At 37.8% G+C, this 18,258-nt stretch overlaps 1 protein-coding gene across 1 annotated transcript in view; it reads right to left on the reverse strand.

Annotated features, from left to right (window-relative positions):
* Positions 1 to 14,890: 14,890 nt before the first annotated feature.
* Positions 14,891 to 18,258, reverse strand: part of DCN (decorin) — a 38,072-nt gene continuing 34,704 nt past the window's right edge. The window contains exons 7-8 of the mRNA XM_015629364.3: positions 17,449 to 17,587; positions 14,891 to 16,407 (exon numbers count right to left, since the gene is read on the reverse strand). Of these exons, the coding sequence (XP_015484850.1) occupies positions 16,213 to 16,407; positions 17,449 to 17,587 (334 nt within the window). The 3' untranslated portion in view covers positions 14,891 to 16,212. The remainder of the gene's footprint in view (positions 16,408 to 17,448; positions 17,588 to 18,258) is intronic.

Genomic DNA, 18,258 nt, shown 5'->3' on the forward strand with positions numbered 1-18,258 from the left:
CTATCTTTATGAAAAGTTGTGGTGCAGAATGTGTCTGGGCTGGAGACAGTTACCTGAAGAGGAGCCTGGATGTGAGATTCTCCCAAAATTTGCTGCTGATACACCTCAGTCTCCACAGCAGGGAAGGTTACTGTGAGCAGGGAAAAGCCAGTGTCCTTCACCAAGAACAGGAAAGACAACAAACACTTACAGACCTCTGTGCTTCTGCAGTGCTCTAATTAGCAAACAAATTTGCTCAACACAGAGTGCCATGTACCAGTGCAGCCCCCAGGGAGGGAAGGTTATGCTTTTGGTGTTCTGACATCACGCCTGTCTCCCTGGTGTGGGAGAACCATTTCCACACTGAGAAACACATTGGTGACAGATCATTACTACTTGAATGGTGCCAAGAATTGAATGTGAAGCAGTGGGATTACAATAGTGGATTAATCCAAGTGGAAAACTGCATGGTATCAGGACTAGAAATGTAGAAATGGACAAAGCTGCTGTTGTTCTGCATGTGGACAAATGGAGACCAGATGGAGTTTCTCATGCACAGAATGATATTTATCTGAAAAATACTTCATTAGCTTTAGTTGACCAAGGAAACCTCAACTGTGACTTGACTGCAAATGTAGCAACAAGCAGCAGCACTCAGCAAGAGATCAGTTGGAATAAAAAAATATTTTTCATACAGGAAGATAAACCTTTAAGACAATATCTGGATTTGCTCTGTGGAAGAACATATATCAAGGTGAGAAATGGAGGATAATATTTGTAAAGAGAGTTTTAAAAATCACAGGAAAGGCATTAATTGTGCTTTTTCTGACTATAGATTTGTTTTGAAGGACAAGCCCAATATTATGATAAATAAATATATATTTTGAACTCTCAGTAACAGGTAGTAGTTTTGCATTTGCAGTACAAATAGAATTGAACATTGACTGCAAGTACAGGATAACCCAGGCATAGTATGCTTTTGGCACATTTGTATTTATGAACCAGTTTTTCTGTATATCAAGTGTACATCCTTTTTCTCCTTCTGACAACAGAAATGCAAAACATGCATATCTTTATAGATTACAAATCTTATTAAGCAAACTGATGATATTTCAAAATTAACATATGGTAAAAGCTTGGGTCACATAAAGTTCAGCTGAGACTTGTTCATAGATTTAGTTCCTGTCTTGCTGACTGTTTTACATTAGCTATGGAAATTACACAGTCAAGATGAAAAATCACATGCCTTCCAAATTTAAGATGTAAACCAATAGATTTTCCTCCCTTTTTAATAATATTTTTACCATGTCTCCAATCTGATATTTAATAATGTCCCTTTGTTGTCATTTTTATGCTTTTCCTTATCTTACTATCCTGACTCGTGAAGCTCTCACCTTATAATGGTTATAAAACCTCTCTGTTTGGGAGAGCAGGTAGGTACTACAACTCAGAAAATGAAGGTACTGCTTCTTCTGCAAGAATGGGACTGTGGTTGGGTGATTCCTTTCTTTCTGGCCCTATTTTGTGTTCTTTTGGTAGCTCTCAGAAGTCATTAACCAGCATGTGAACAAAGTCTAGCTAATTTTCAAGGAAACACAAAATAATATGTAAATTCCCCTATGTCATCTAAACCGTAATCTGTTTATGAACATGCTTCACACTGATGATGTCAGGACATATTAATATATCACAATTACAGCTACTGTGCTCCAGTTTCTCTTCAAAGTTAGTTTTCTTTTGTACCTTATTTCTTCATATTTCTTTGGTGGGAAAAATTATTAAAAGCTATTATAATCTAATTTTATTTTTCTTGTGATATATAAATAGAAATATTTCTTTTATTTGATCCAAAGCTCCTTTGTTTGTTTTTTTTTTTAAAATTCATATTTTCATGGCTGGAGATGGCCAAGTCTAACAGGTTGTAATGAAAGAATCTGAAAACAGAACTCACTGCAAGTGAATTACCAGTTTGCACTGGTTGAGATCTAGCCATCAAATATTGTCGAGTTACTGTGTCACCATTTTGTTTCTACACTCATCAGTGATATCCTTTCTGCTTTTTGTCTCTTGCAAAACCGCTTTCCTTATAACTTCTCTGCACTTCTGCATAAGAGGAAGTGCCTCCCAATGTATTTCCATTTAATAGACTCAGTTTCAGGTTACTGAAACTTAATTTTATCTTAATTAACTGCTGCTTTGTTTTCATCTTAAACCTGTGCACACATCTGGTGCACAGAACCAGGAGATTTGGGTTCCCAATATAAGGAGTACTTTTGCCATGGGAATATATAGCTCCAGAAAAATTCCTCGTGGAACTTCTCACACTGTCACCTAAAATGAGCAGTGAGGTTTTTCCGCTGATCACTCAGAACTTAAACTAAATATTCCTCTCAAGATGAAATGAAGGTTAGCTCATTTTATTTGGCTACCTGAAGCAGGGGTTAAGAAACCTCCATTAAGGGGAAAGGTTGTACCATGGACACCATGCAGCAAGCCACTTAATTATAAAGAGGTAACACATGTTTGTACATGACATTTTGTATGTCTCTAAATAGTGCATATACAGCCTGTTAGCCTATACATAGTAAATAAACAAAAATATGACATTGGCACAAATTTTCAGGAACAATTAGTTAAATATTTCTGTAAAGTTCTGCAGCATTTTGAAAATATTACTGAAGGCTGACTCATATTTAGTGAGTTCCACTACAAACAATTCAGTTCCAGATTCTGGAGGATGTAGGTGCTTATTTTTTCATCTGAAAACTTCCATTCCTCCTAATTGAAATTTTATTTTTTCAGCCTCTACACTGGACTTACATATTAAATGGAAAGTGTTAGAGCACATACTATAAGCATTACAAAATTTGTGGTGATCCAAGTCCTTCTTTTCCTTTCTCCTAAAAAGGAAATACCAGCTTTGGAAACTTACAAAAATGGTAATAGCGTTACAACTTATTAGCAGACCGCAACAGATATTTTAGTTGAGCATGATTTTTTGTTTTTGTCCTTCTGAAAGACTGCTCACTGTTTTGCTTCAAACTTGACAGTGCCTATATTCTACTACTGTTATCCATCTCTCTGTTGTTTTTCAGGCTGCTTTTGGTTTGATTCAAATTGTCAACAGCAAAATTTCTTTGAGTTGATCCAAAGTCTGATCAAAGCTTTTTTATGATGAGGACTAAATGTGAAGGCAAGAGTCTGTTATTAAACCAGACCATTTAATATACTCTGTATGTTTTGGCATAGCATTTAAAATCTGCTGATCCATGGAGAAAAGAAAATTAGGTGGCCTTGGAACGTGAGACAATTCAAATGATTCCTAATGTAAAGAATCCAGGAGTATTTCAAGAATCTTTTGAATTTGCAGGTATTTGTAACTTGTGGTTACAAGTAAAAATTATAGCAGCATCTCTGTATTTCTGTATTTTGCAAACAGTACAGGTAATTTATGGAAAAGGATGAGTTGGACTTAGCAAACATGGTTACTTCACCACCTATTATTTGTATATGCTAATGCTGTACCAACATAGACCTGCTTTGAAAATCATTGGGTGTTAAACACCTTCCCAAAATCTAAGCATTAACAATGTCTGCTCGCATTCAGATCACTACAGCCTAAGGTCAGAGGGGATGTTAAATCATCTGGATTTTGCTGTACAACCAGAATATAGCATTTGGCCTTCTGCTAGTATATATGACCATGGACTTAAACAGATCCACTGAGTCATAAATCATCTTTGCCAAGAAGGTGGGACAGTTTGGGAGCCACACAATATGCAGCTTTTAAGAATACTGCCCAGTGTTATTTCTAAAATGACACACCTTGGATAACTACTGCAACAACAGTAGATGCTTCTACCAAGTTTAAAACCTCATGAACAACTAAAGCTTGGTAGATAATATCTACCATATCATTGGCTACCTATTAGTATCTATTCTGACATTAGTTGTCACTTAGTTCATTAACACCTGAATGCTGCATGAGATTTTTACATTCTTTTTTCCCTAGGACTGGTGGCAGGTTAATAGACTTGAGGTAGAGGCAGCATCTATCCTCTTAAAATCCATGACCAGTAACACCACATCAGTGTTCTGGTATTCCCAGGCTCATGAAAATGGACTGTAAATGAACCAAACACATCTTACATGTCTTCCTGAGATCTTTAAGTACAAACTATCATGACAACCAAATCTAAAAGTATTTCTCACTCAAAAACATTTTGGTTGGTTTTCTTTTCCCTTTAGAAAGAACATGATATAACAAAAATATATCAGTCTGAAAAAGCATAAAAATTTCCAAATGCAGAAAACAATGATTATTTTTGTTCATATTCCATTGCCAGCCACTGTCTTGTGTGTCTTTAGTTGTACTTCTATGAAACTACTAGAATTTCTTTTCCTCATCAAAATCTCCATGTTTTTCCAACTATCTTCTGCCATGCTGTCTGTGGATCTGTCACTGACATGTACAGTGCAACTGTTTTATTTTTTTCCTTATTACCAATATGTATAGGGATTCTATTATTTAATCATAACCTTTCTTCTTTTCTTCATGTCTCATAATTCATTTTTCCCTTTCTACTTATATATTACTTTTTGAATGAAAAAAGGCAAGTTATGGTTAAAACTGTCCTTTTTTGGGTGTTATATCAAGAAGCAAGGTGTATTTGAGGACACAGTCTTAAATTTAATTAAAATATAAGTATTTTTATTTTTCTTACAATTTTTCCTTCCAGACGAATTTGTTCATCCCTTTCCTGTTTGGAGACAGTGAATTCCTCTGAAAGACTGGCTGGAAATATGCTTTTGGCCATATTAAATGGTCAGCTCTGGCAACCACAGATTCCAATCCAGTGATTTAATTGTCTTTATTTTTTTATAGGGAGATCCAGAGTGGATTAAGCTCATGCTGTATGAAACACCTTTTGTTTTAGGAATTGTGCAGTGTTGAGAAGCTCTACTAATGCTTTACTACAGGCCACATGGCACTGCTGAAATCATCTCACAAAATCAAATTTCCCATTAGAAAACTATTTTTTAAAAGCTACTTGACCTTATATCTCACTAAGATTGCCTCCACTTCTCACATCTGCAGGATGCAGACTATCTATTATTATAAATGGTGTGTGATGTATCTGACATTTTGGTCCTGAGAGACAGCAAACACAGGTGTCTACGAGTGTGATAGGAGTCCAGGCACTCCTCAGGATCAGTGGGCATGTAAAAAACAGTTGTGGAGCCTGGGGAAAGGTTCAGCTCCCCACCATAGACACAATAACAGTATTCACTTACCTAAAGGCAGTACCATCCAGTACTATATGAGAGGCTCTCAGGTGTCCCGCTCACTTTTATAGATTATGGGAGAGGACTTTACCTCTTGTGCCCTTCTCAAATGGTAGCTGATGGCAAGGCAAAGAACTTCACAGTGCTTAATAGCAAGACATCAGCATTTAGGCAATTGCCTGTGCTCAAGGGGTTTCAGTCAGGTGGTGGAAAGACATCTTACTGCCTCTGACATGCCCTGGGCTGTACAGCACAGCCAAGGGCGTCTGGCTACCGTGACTGAAGATTCTGAGGAGATCTGTCTTGTCCTGAAGTAGCAGCAGGATGCCAGGTACTTATAAGCAATCCAGAATGATATTAGACACTTATCTTTTGAAACCTAAATTGTGCCCTTGGGGCTCCAGTCCAGGAAATAATCAGTCTCCTGAGAAATAGTCTCACTTTGTGTAAACTGCCTGAATAGTATTCTCCAACAATTTTCTCCAGAGTCTTCTCTTAGCTGTGTATTCAGCAGAATATCTGCAATGAAATGTCACAGAAATAGAGCCAAGCAAAATGGGATGTACAAGTCTGGAAGCAGTCATGATCTATTAACCCACAGGTATTTTCCGTTTTCTTACCACCTCTAAAGATCACAGTAGTAAAAAAGCCAAAATAAGCAATTCTCTGAAAGGCCAAATAAAAACTTAGAGGACAATTTTCTGATTCCATTAGACCATCACCTGCGGCCTCACTGAACAGTTTTCTTTTTTTTCAGTCAAGCAAAGCTTTTCATATATAACTGTATAAGTCATATACATTGGAAAGGAGAGAAACTATTTAAGACATTTTGTGTCACAGGTGTTCATAAACTTATTTTGAATGGACACAAATGTTCTTAAGGTCTCAGCTGATCTCCATCCAACTCAAGAATGGCCCAGCTGCACTAACTTTTCCCTCATCCTGCAATGTGTTAAGGAGAATTAAACATTTCCCTATTAAACCTATCCACCTCCCATAGATTTCAGACCTCTGTCTACTTAGCCTAACTCTTTTTTCCACTCTGTATTTTTTCAGACTTCAGCAAGCACCTAGAGATTTTATTTTGATAATTCATTTTCTGTGTATCTTTATAAATGTGTGTCTGGTTATGAAATGGTAAACTGAATTGGACCAAAAACTAGAAACAGTGTCTGGCCCTTTAGCTTCTCAGTAGACCTTTTAATGTTTTCATAACATTATATATATATATATATATATATATATAATGCTACAGAACAGAACAGCATTTTGACAGACGCTGCATCTTTTTGTTTTGCAATGGCTTTTGGGCTGTGGGTATGGAAAGGAAAGTACTACAATCAAATACTGTAACTTTCCCCAAGTCTCAGTCAGATCAGAATGCCATATTATCAGCTGTTCAAAGATATAAAAAACCCAGAGATAAACTTTACCATGAAGGATTGCAGGGAACATTACAAGACTGAGGAGAATTAGTAAGGGAAGCATTCAGACAACAGAGAATATGAGAATGGGTTTTTGCATGAGTCTGGCCTGAGCTAAACATTCCCTAGCCAGGGTTTGGGACTTACCACTCTCAATGGAGAGCTTAAATGAAGCCACTGTGTTTCAAGAGGCAAGAAAGCCTTACAACAGACAGGACTAAGGCATGTGCCAGACTTCAAAAATGACATGATTTCACTTAATAACTCAAATGTAGCTTTAGACTCTGGAATATAGCCTAAGATATCAATAAGAAAGTAGACATTGAGGACCTGAGGTTTTCTGACATACCCTGATCCACAATTTGAATTTTATCAAATTATAATTTCATGTTTTCCACCATTTTCTCAAAATTGATGTGTATTTCAAAGCAGAAACAAATATGCTTGAGAAACAAGATCTGAATCCAAGACTTAGCAGAGTAATAATATTTAAGTGTAAAAGCTGGTTTCACATGGAGCTGCTGACACAAACTTAGCTACAGCAGTACCAGTGAGCAACACTATAATTTTGACCATTTTCTTACCCCATAGACAGAGATAATATGACTAATCAGTTGTGGTATAGCAAACCCATTGTTCCTATTCAATTTCATGAAAATAGAATGAGACCTAGGGTCACATATTTATAATAACTTTATTCATAAAGGGGAGGGTTTTACACTGTGTTTTAGCAGTTCACTTTTTGCCATTATTATGGACCTTTTGACACAACCATAACTGAATAATTCTGAGAGCCATCAGATATGTGCTGTCTCAGAATGGTTACTTTTCCAGGGAGCCCACATGAAGGCCATTCTTTCTAGCAAGTAGGGAACAGATGTACAGGTGATAGCCCACAACATTTTGATTCAAAGCTAGGAGAAGGGAAGGAGGTGTTTACCAATTAGCAAGAAATCCTTATGAAAGCCACTGCTAATGATTTGTCACATACTCATATCAAAACATTTTCAGAGAAGTGCCTTCCAAGGCCTTGGAAAACAGGGTTTGGGCTGCTAATTAACTCAGGAGATGCTGAAGATTTTACTCCAGCCTCATCCACATTGTCCAGCCACACTGCCTCCACCCATTGTCCAGCAGCCGTGTTCCAGCTGAATCCCAGTCCTGGCTCTGTTCTGATATGCTGGGCCTGGTTTTGTACCTGGCATTACATTATTGAGCTGCAATCTGAGCTTGACCTTAAGCCTGCTCTCTCAGTGGACATCTCTTGCTGGATGTTTTCAGTCACCCAAGGAGCTTTGCTGTGTTTCATGGGGTGCTGGGGCACTGTTACCTCAATCCTGAGGCTGCTGCCCTGCCCTGTGTCAGTGCTGGCTCTCAGCTTGCCTTCTCCTGCACAGCTGCTCTCTCCTGCTGAACCCCAGCTGTTAGCTCAGGGAAAGGACAAGGAATTGAGCTTAAATGTAGCTCCTGGACAATCAGTGGTACAAGTCTAGGTGGACAGAGGTTCTGGAAGAGATGGTCATGGCAGCAAGAGCCTACTGGTGTAGTCAGGGGCCTAATATTGCACTTGGAATCACAGAATGGTTTGGTTTAGAGGGACCTTTAGAGATCATGCAGTCCAATCCCCCTGCAATAAAGCAACAGCTTGCACAAAACCCAATCCGACCCGGCCTTGAATGCTGCCAATGACAAGACATCCACAGCTTCTATGAGCAACCTGTTCCAGTGTCTCATCAGCCTTAATTTAAAGAATATCTTCCTCCTATCCAACCTAATTCTACCATCTTTTAGCTTAAAACCATTGCACCTTATCCTGTCACTGCAGGCCCTGGTAAAAAGTCCCTGTTTTTCTTATAAGCCTTCTTCAAAGGCTGCAATAATGTTTCTTCTTAGCCTTTTTTACCCTGGAACAAATACAATTCTCTCAGCATTTCTTTGCAGGGAAGGTTCTCCAGCAGTCTGATCCTTCTTGTGGCTCTCCTGTAGTCCCACTCTGTCAGCTCTTTCCTGTGCTGAGGACCCCAGCACTGTGTGCATAACTGCAGTGGGGGTTCAGGGAGGTGGAGAAGAGGAGCAGAATCAGCTCCCTGGACGTGATGTCCACACTGCTTCTGATGCAGCCCAGGATATGTTCTATTTTCTAGGCCAAGCGCACACTGCTGGTTCATATCCAATTATTCATCTACCAGAATCCCAAAATCCTTTTTTGCCGGACTGATCTCTGACTATTCATCACCCAGTCTGTACCAATGCTGGGATTGCTCTGATCCTCATGAAGTTCACATATGTTCATGTACTACATGCTCTCATGCCAGGCCAGAAGCTGCCCATGAGGTAACCAAGGGGCTAGAAAGCTCTTTTATCTCAGATTCCCCACTTGGAAGGTGAGGGAGGGTGGAGCTGGGCTGGAGGCATCCTCAGCTTCCTCCTCTGTAGGGAAGAGCTTTGGTAAATGAGACCTGTCTTCTTCAATTCCTATTAATGCTATTTCTTTCTCAGCTCTGCAGAATAAACTAAAATCCTTGTGCTGTTGCATTTTTTTTTCATAGTGTGAGACCATTCCCACTGTCTAAGATGTAGGAAACACAACAATCCTATGTGTCAGAATTCTAACAAGGCAGTTCAAAGGGAATATTACCACTTTGTTGTAATTCAGTCCTATGACAGCAGTAAAGAGCTAATATATTTAAGTTTTTGCGTAACAATCCAATTATCTGTATCTGTTAAAGAGAAATTCACACAATCTTCTCTATCTCTCTGTAATCTACACATGCAGAGGCTCCTCTGTACATAAAAGATTGGCATGTCTTTAAAGAATTTGGTGCTGGAAATGAGCAGTAAAGGATAGAAAACTAAAATATAGCCAAAAGGCTAATCTTTTTTCTTTGTTTTCTTGATGGCATGATGTAATATTAAGTCAGTCTAGGTTTAGGATCTCTCAAACACTCTCTGTTACCTAACATTTCAAAGTCAGTGCTTTGTTTCAAGAATTCATTGCAATGCATCCATGTTTTCCTTCCATGTTAGAATGACTTGTATGGACAAACCTCTGAAGCTTTATTCTCAGAAGAGAAAAAGCTTTTTGAAACATTTGAATTGTCTAGAGTTTCTAGCATAGCCAAGCAGTAGTTAGAATTATTTTGTCTTTCATGTTGAGATTATTTCATGCATCTTGAAATTTCATTTTTTTTCTACACTCTGGAATTTGGTTTATTCTTTACAAGCTTTTGATTCCTGCAAATATTCAATACCTTGAAATTAAAAGATTAAAGGATTCAGCATCAGAATGCTACATGATTAACTTTAATTGATTCTGAGTTTTTCTTGTTGAAAGGGCTTTCTAGCATGCACTTAGTAGCAGACACATGGTCCCTATTTTCCCTGACTTTAGGGATTTGAACACTTTTAAAAATTACCCTGTAGAGCAGGACTAGCCTAATTTATCTCAATTAAAGTCTTCATCTGGAAACAATAATGTAACTTTTATAAACTTCTGGTTTCAAAAATAGCAACAAAATTAAGACTTTTTTATTCAAATATAATATATGCTTTAACACACTAGTTGAAAAGGAATAAAAGGTGTAAGTATGATTTATCACAAAATATATACTTCAATGCTGTTGAGACAATAACACAAAGAGTTGGAAAAATTTTGCTTGATTTCATGTTAAATATGAATATAGAAGGTTTTGTAAATTGTAATCATTTATGCAGAATCACTATTGGAAGGGACCTTGAGAGGTCATCCAGTCCAACTCCCCTGCCAAGGCAACTTAGAGCAGGTTGCACAGGAACATGTCCAGGTGGATTTTGATTGTGTCCAGAGAGGGAGACCCCACAACCTCATTGGACAGCCAGTTCCAGTGCTCTGCCACCCTCAGTGTAAAGATGTTTTTCCCCATGTTGAGATGAAACTTCTGGTGGTTTAATTTATGGCCACTGCTCCTCTCCTTGACACTGAGCACCACTGAAAATAGTCTGGCAACAGCCTCTTGACACCCACCTTTGAGACTTTTACAGGTGTTGATGAGATGCTTTCTCAGTCTTCTCTTCTTCAGATTAACAGTCTCAGTTCCCTCACAAAAGAGATATGCCAGTCCCTTAATCACTTTTGTGGCCCACCACTGGAGCCTCTCCTTTTCTTTCTTGTCCTGAGGAGCCCAGAACTGGACACAGCACCAGGACTGGCCACACCAGGGCTGAGTAGAGGGGCAGGATCACCTCCCTCAACCTGCTGGCCACGCTCCTCCCAATGCACCCCAGGAGATCATTGACCCTCCTGGCTGCAAATTGCTGCTGGCTCATGGGCAGCTTGTCACCCAGCAGATCTGCCAGTCCTGTTCTTGCAGAGCTGTTCTCAAGCAGGCCAGGCCCCAGTCTGTGCTGGCACTTTGAGCTGTTCCTCCCCACATGCAGGACCCTGAACTTGCCCTTGTTGAACCTCATTAGGTTTGTCTCTGCCCAGTTCTCCAGCCTATCAAGGTCCCACTGAATGGCAGCACAGCCTTCATCTGATCAGCCAACAGCCCCCCTCCCCAGTTCTGTATCATCAGTGACATTTCCTAGGGTACATTCTCTCTTTTCATCCAGGGAATATCCAGAATAAAGCAGTACATATTTTATTGCCCAATCTGCCAAAAGCTAGGAACAACACAATCTATTAATAAATATTTTTGCATCTAAACAAAAAACCATGATATTTATTACTAGAAATCATAATTTTCAAGTATTCACCTTCTCTCCTTCTGGGTTTGAGCCAAAGGAAGTACCTGGGACATTTCCTGGCATGAAAATTTCTTGGATAGAGATGTTTTGGACAGTTCAGGGTTTTTCGTTTAAAAACAGTGTTTTGTATTTAAAGGGTGGACAGCACTTTTTTTTTTAATTTACTTTCAAAATTTATGCCCATCTTTATTTTTTCAGCTCCTCCAAGTGAAAATATTGGAGCTATTCATGTGGGTAAGTGTTTGCAGATGCAAGACCTACAATTATTGCAGCTTTTCAAAAGCTTCTTTGCTGTGTTTCATGCTACAGAAACACATGTGGATATAGAAACACAGCCATCACTGCTTCTCATCACACTGTTGTAATTTTGTTATTAGTTTTCTGCTGTAGTCTAGGAAAGTTGTGTGAAATATGTAAGTAAATACTTAATTAGAAAAATAAAATTTGCCATAGTTTTTCCATGCTTTCTTCTGCAGATTTAAGTCCAATTCAAGCAGGCAGTAACAGAGCATTAACATTCTTCTGGTCTGCTGACTTAAGACACCCACACAGAGGTAATCTCCAAAGCTTTCAAGCAGCATAATGTACACACTGAGAAAGAAAACTGCCTGACGAAGCAGTTATGGAGAAACCACTTCTTTCTATCTCAGAAAGGAAAGCGTGGTGTTTAACAGGCAGGGTGAACAGCTTTCTGTAGTGCCTGTATGCAGACTGATCCTCTTATGCACTTATGGCACACGAACAGCGCTGAACTTCCAGAGCAGGAAGCAGGGCAGCAGGCCAAAGGCTGGTTTGTGTCACTTAAAATGCAGCCATTGATGAGTCTAGCTCTTTGAGTGTTTGTGTTGAGTGTAATCCAAACTGCTAAACAGTTTTTGTGCCTTTTCAGGACGTCCACAGAAACTTTGTTCTTTTGCAGACGGAGCTGCTGGAGCATTGTTAATATGTTTTATGCTAAAAAGCATTAACTATTTTTAATTTCAAGATTTCATTTTGAAGATGAGGCAGGTAATATTGAACATCCATCTACCTGACAGAGCGTACTTCCCCTTCTCTGTAACTTTTCACTAATATGACTATTTTCTTTTTTATTGAATGAGCTACTTTCAGCTAAATTAGGGCAACTCTTGTGAAAAAAAAGCCCAAAAACCACAGTTGTAGGCAAGTCTGTGAAGCAAAACTGACTTCAGAGCAATATGTGCATACAGAGAGAATGAGCAAAAACCCATCCTTGTTCAAAGCAAACATATTTGACTGTGAGTGTACAAAAAGCCTATTGATTTCACAGCTCTGCACCTCTGACTTAGTACAAATAGAAAACCAAAACAGCAGAGTATGTGAATTTGAGTGCCCTCTTCTCATAAAGCCTCATAAACCTTTTATCTTCTGGTTTTCTCTAATTAACAGTAACTTTGTTTGTTACTGTTCCTCAGTGACACTAGATGGCACTTCAGAGTAGTGGTGGGATCAGAAAGTCAGTAATTTTCTTTAGTTATTTTGCATTGAAAATTGTAATGAAATACATTAGGTTAATGTGCTTGCTTTGAACAAACATAATTTTTCATATTTCTCATATTTTTTACATATGAGTGTGAGGTAGAAAATGTTATCTGTTTTCAAAAATAGCTAACATAAGCAGAAATAGATTGTAGCAGAGTGGTTTACTAGCATCTCAAAAAAACCCAAAAACCAAACGAGAAAAAACTAAAATAAACAAACAAACAAACAAAAAACGCACACAAAAAACAGTCCCCCCCCAAAAAAAAAAACCCAAAAAACCCAAACCAACTCCTCCTCACCACCAAAAAAAACCAAAAAATAACCCAAAAAACCCCAAAGCAAATCATGGGCCAAAGAGCTGTTGCCAGGTCTTGTGCTGAGAGAATTTTAGAAACAGTTTGTGGAGGTAAGTGAAGAAAATATATGGTCTTGGAAATGAGAGCAACACGCTGATGCCAAGGATTTAAGAGCTGATCCTTTCCTGGAAATGAAATTAGATTTAGTGTCATTTATACACAAGTAATTGAGAATATGATAACTGTCCATAACCTGGTGCCCTGTAGGAGAAACCAGACTAAAAGATAGCCACACCCTTGCTGGCTGTAAGGAATAAGATGCTTTAGGCTACACCAGGAAACAAGGGTATTATTCTTTCTGTGTTTGAGTGCAACACTTGTGACCATTTGCTGTCTTCATACTTTATGAAGAAATTGAGGATGAACTGCAGGGTCCAAAGACTTTCTACTTTAATTCTCTTATTTCTTTCCACCCAATTGTTTATAGATTGCTTGTGTTTGGTTTTTGGTTTTTATTTTTTTTCCCTTTTATTTTTTTCCTTGTTCTGTTTTTAAGTGGAAGAACCATCTGTTCTTTATTTATATGAAAAGCTGTTTTAAAAGTATTGGGCTTCCCACTGCTTTGAAGTCTCTGCAGATGCTGTGTGTGGATAGAAAATCCCATCCACCAAACACTGTTGGTGTGGCTGTACAATTTATGGAAAACCAACAGCGTGTTTACCTTTCAGATTTGTCATGATCTTGCTTAGGTCTCTTGTTATAGGATTTGCTTACTCTGTTTCATTGAGAAAGACTGGAAATCAGCAAAATCCTGCTATATTTGGAGCCCTTGGTTGTTAGAAATGAATGTGTTTTATGAGGACTAACTTATGCTTTAGCAGCAAGCAACAAGCTTGATAGGGGACATATCACAGGTATTTCAGATGAGGACCAGGCTCAGATATTTTCTTCTGGACTTAAAGTTTGCTCTGATTTGAAAGAAAAGCCTTAGTAGATGTTAAAACTACGGATGGAGAAATGGCAAGTTTGTGCATATGTTTATATGATGCTTTATGCAATTGTTATTTTTGGTCTGAATCTCTTTCTGTAACCATGTTCATGCAAATTCTGTGGAGTTTTCAGGCTAAGACAGTACCTTTGTTCTTGCTTGAAATGCTAGTGCTTAGTTTTTGCATGAGGTCTCTCTCTGCAGAATAGCTGATATCCAACCAATAACCAAAAGGAAAAAAAACATAAGTGATGATTTTCTGGGGTGTTTTCCCTCCTGTGACAGAAAGATATCATGCACTGTTTGTTTCATTTAAAAATAACTCTCTGAAAATGTGAAACCCAGAAGAAAAACAGATAGAAAGCAGAGAAATCATTGGCTGCTATATGAAGAAGATAGCTCAGAATTGTGCAGACATGCTTTTTCTGTATTGGTTATAGTGAGTCATACTTGTTTCCTATTATTTACTACTGAATAAATGAAAGCTATAAAAAGACTATATTTGTTTGCTCCTAAAAAAATACCTATGAGAGTTAGGCATGAAAAAGTTCCTTGAGGCAGAAGAATTTCACACAACTTATTCTTACTCTAGCTATCACCATGCCAAAGATATTCAATTTCCAAGACTTAATTGAAGTTCTGACACACTGATGTTATTCTATCAAAACAAAATAAGAAAGACAAACACTTTGGAGTTTGCCTGTATTACATTATTCTTTAATATAAATGACATATAAGTTTTACAAATTAGAGAGACTGACCTTGGAGTATTAAGAGTCTGCAGAAGTTTCTTTTCAGGTGATGTTTTTATTGAGTATATGTTTAGCTTTGAAGATTGACAGTAGAAATGTGCAGCCTGCCTTTGATGTGCTTCCTACCCACTAGTATGGGCTGAAGAATCCCAATTTACAAAGGGGTCCACATCACTCTAAATAGATACATCTACAAATGATGTCCCAGCAATGTCCACAATTGCAGTTATTCCACTTCATATATTTCTAGACTTAAGGTTTTGCTTCTACAGTCAAAATCCCACAAATTTGTCAGTCGGGGGAGCCTGCATATCTCTACTTCACAATTAATTCCTTTTTTTTTTTTTAAATCAAAACCAGTAAAGGATGCTGACAAATGTACAATGCAGAACAAGTGAAAACTGTTATAGTTTTTTTGTTTAGATAAATACATGGATTGATAATGATTACTAAACCCTTATACCATAGTCTGCAAGGCAGTCAAGTCATAAAACTGCTCTTGTGACTAAGGTGAGAAGGATTTGCACTAGAGAAATTTAGTCAACGAGCTCCAGATATAGGTTACAAGTTTTTTACTGCAGACTACTCAATATTTTATTCATTAGGATGATGTTAGGCTAGTTCTGAATAGCATTGCTCTAGAAGAATGGCAAACTTTAAAGAACTATGTGTACAATACGAATTTATTTTATTTTTCCAAAAATAATGACATTAGCAACAACTTTATTTGCCTCTGCTAAATAGATACATTCAGAATTATCTTAGAGTTATAGTGGATATTTTTAAACCTCCAGGGCTTGAAATAAATTTAAAGGAGGTAACTCTTACCTTCTCAAGTCTCAAGATGATTTGAGAGTCTTTTTTCCCTCTGTTATTTTTCTCTGTGTGTGGCTATAAAAATAACCTCAATCACTATTTTTTTTTTTTTTAATATATCATAACTTGACAAATATTTACTCCGAATTTCATATACAGTGGAATCTGAAAACCTGCAGCATTCAGCAAACTGAAAAATGCCACAGAAAGCATGCTGGAGAAGAAGGCTGAAATAAGTCAGTTTAAAGCACAGTTGGCAATTCTTATTGATGGTATGCTCTCCCTTGTACATCTGTAATGTCTCATTTATTCTACATCAATGGATCACCTCCACTTTAAAGTGAAGTTTCTGGCATTTGGCGTTAATTGTTAGCAAGGTTTTTTTGAACAGGCCTATAAGGACAGATAGTTTAGCTGGAGCACAACCGAACCCCGTCTTTAGACACCTATTTGTAATTGCCGATCTGTACTGCGGAGCGCTCGTGGATACACCGGAATGCCGAGGGCTGGATTTCCCAGTACTGCACGGGGTTGCTGAAGAGGCTGACACCAGAATAGCTGGCCTTTTTGGTGTTGTAGCCAAGAGGACAGAAGTCGTTGATCCCAATGGAAGCGATTTTGTTGTTATGAAGATAAACCACCTGAAAAGCATACGAGTACTGAAGTGAGAAATTGAGCTGTCGTGGCAAATAAGATAAATTATTTCCTATTAAATGCTTCAGATGTGTTTTGGCAGCATTATACAAATATGTCTTCTTTCCAAACAAGTCCTTGACTCTGTTTGCCTTTTGAAATACCTAGCATACACCCAATTGACATAATTTCTACAGAAAGGGCAGAATCTGTGCAAGACATTCTAAAAATATTACTTTCAGCTGATAGTACTGTAACCAAAAGAGGAGCCAAAGATGTGAAATTATTAATACAGCACAGTGGCTCAGGAGCATGTGCTGTACACAGAGAATGTATTTGATGCTAATTGGTTTCTCTCCAGCTCTAATATTTGCATTCTCATGAGTGCAACTATACAGGACTCAGAGCCAAAGTAAACACTAATGATGATTTAAAGTAGCTGATGAATATTATTCTGCTCCAGATTTACTATTTCTTGAAATTTTTTTCCAAGCCAAATGCAGGGGGTAATTTACATTTGGGAGTCTTCATTCTTTGGGAGCTTTCTTTCCTGTAAAATCTTAGTCTGGGTGCAGACTGATTTAAATTGTTCCCAAGAGGAAATATTTCTAGATATCTGGCCAAAGGACTTCAAAAATACTAGTGATGTGAAATGCCTATTTTGTCTATTTGCCCTCCTGATGGCGCTGTTTTGTGAGATAACAAAAGAAAGGTTATTGGGAAAGGTTGCAAAATGTCACTTACTAGAAATGAAAAAAAAAAAAAATCAAAACTAAGGTACACAAATAATCCCATATTTGTTGTGGCCCCTCAGACACACAGGGACAACAAACATACCCCTCCAGATCTATACACCTTCATAACCATTTCCAAAAAAAATTCAGAGTAAGTCTTCCTGTTGCATTCATTTCCTTCATAAACCAAGCATTTATGAAACTTGCATCAAGTTAAAAAAATTGTGCATGTTCCTGTTCAAGACTGAATAAACACACAAATATCATTAAGAATCTTTCAACCATTGCTCCCTGAGAGAGCATGATAAACTTTACCTGTATATATTTGTGATCACCCAGTCCACTGGGTACTCTGACGAGCTCATTGTTGTTCAAGTGGAGCTCCCTCAGATGAGGTACATTGTTAAGAGAGCCATTCTCAACTGAAGAAATACTGTTGAAACTGAGACCCAGTCTGAAAAAGTTAAAAAAAAAAAAAAAGGAAACACACAAACAAAAAGTGTTAAACTTGCAAACATATTTATCTTTATTGGGCTGATTGCTTCTCTACACTGCTGTTGCAGAACAGACCAGGTTAATTTTCAGAATTATGTGTGAGCTAGGTTAAATAAAAATAAAAGAAAAAGTTTGCCATGTGATGTGAACAATCATAATTATCATTATATCATTCAACTTCTGCTTATGACACTGAATATTTTGATGAGTTAAATGACTAATCCTGGTGTAGATGCATACTGTGCACCTCCATAGGCACCAGTTTTTCTTTAAAGGATGAAACACTGAATAAATGATATTATTAGGAACACTGTCTGAAACTTTATCAAACTACATAACACAAGTACCCACAACTGTTAGTCTTAAAACTTCACTGCATAAAACTCCATCACATCCTTGTGAGATAAGTAGTTAGAACCATGGAAGCAGGAGCTCAGTCACACTTCTTCATCCCTCTTGCAGGACACAGAAGAGGGACTCACACATTTCTCCTAAGTTCCAATCCAGAGTTTTCATCATAAAATCATCCCTTCTGCTTTACACATCCATGTACTAGGTTTCTAGCACAATTTAAGTTCAAGCTGGATTTTTGGATTTTTGGATTTTTGGATTTTTGGATTTTTGGATTTT

Source organism: Parus major, chromosome 1A, assembly GCF_001522545.3.
Source record: "Parus major isolate Abel chromosome 1A, Parus_major1.1, whole genome shotgun sequence".
In the NCBI taxonomy this organism is placed as follows: domain Eukaryota; kingdom Metazoa; phylum Chordata; class Aves; order Passeriformes; family Paridae; genus Parus; species Parus major.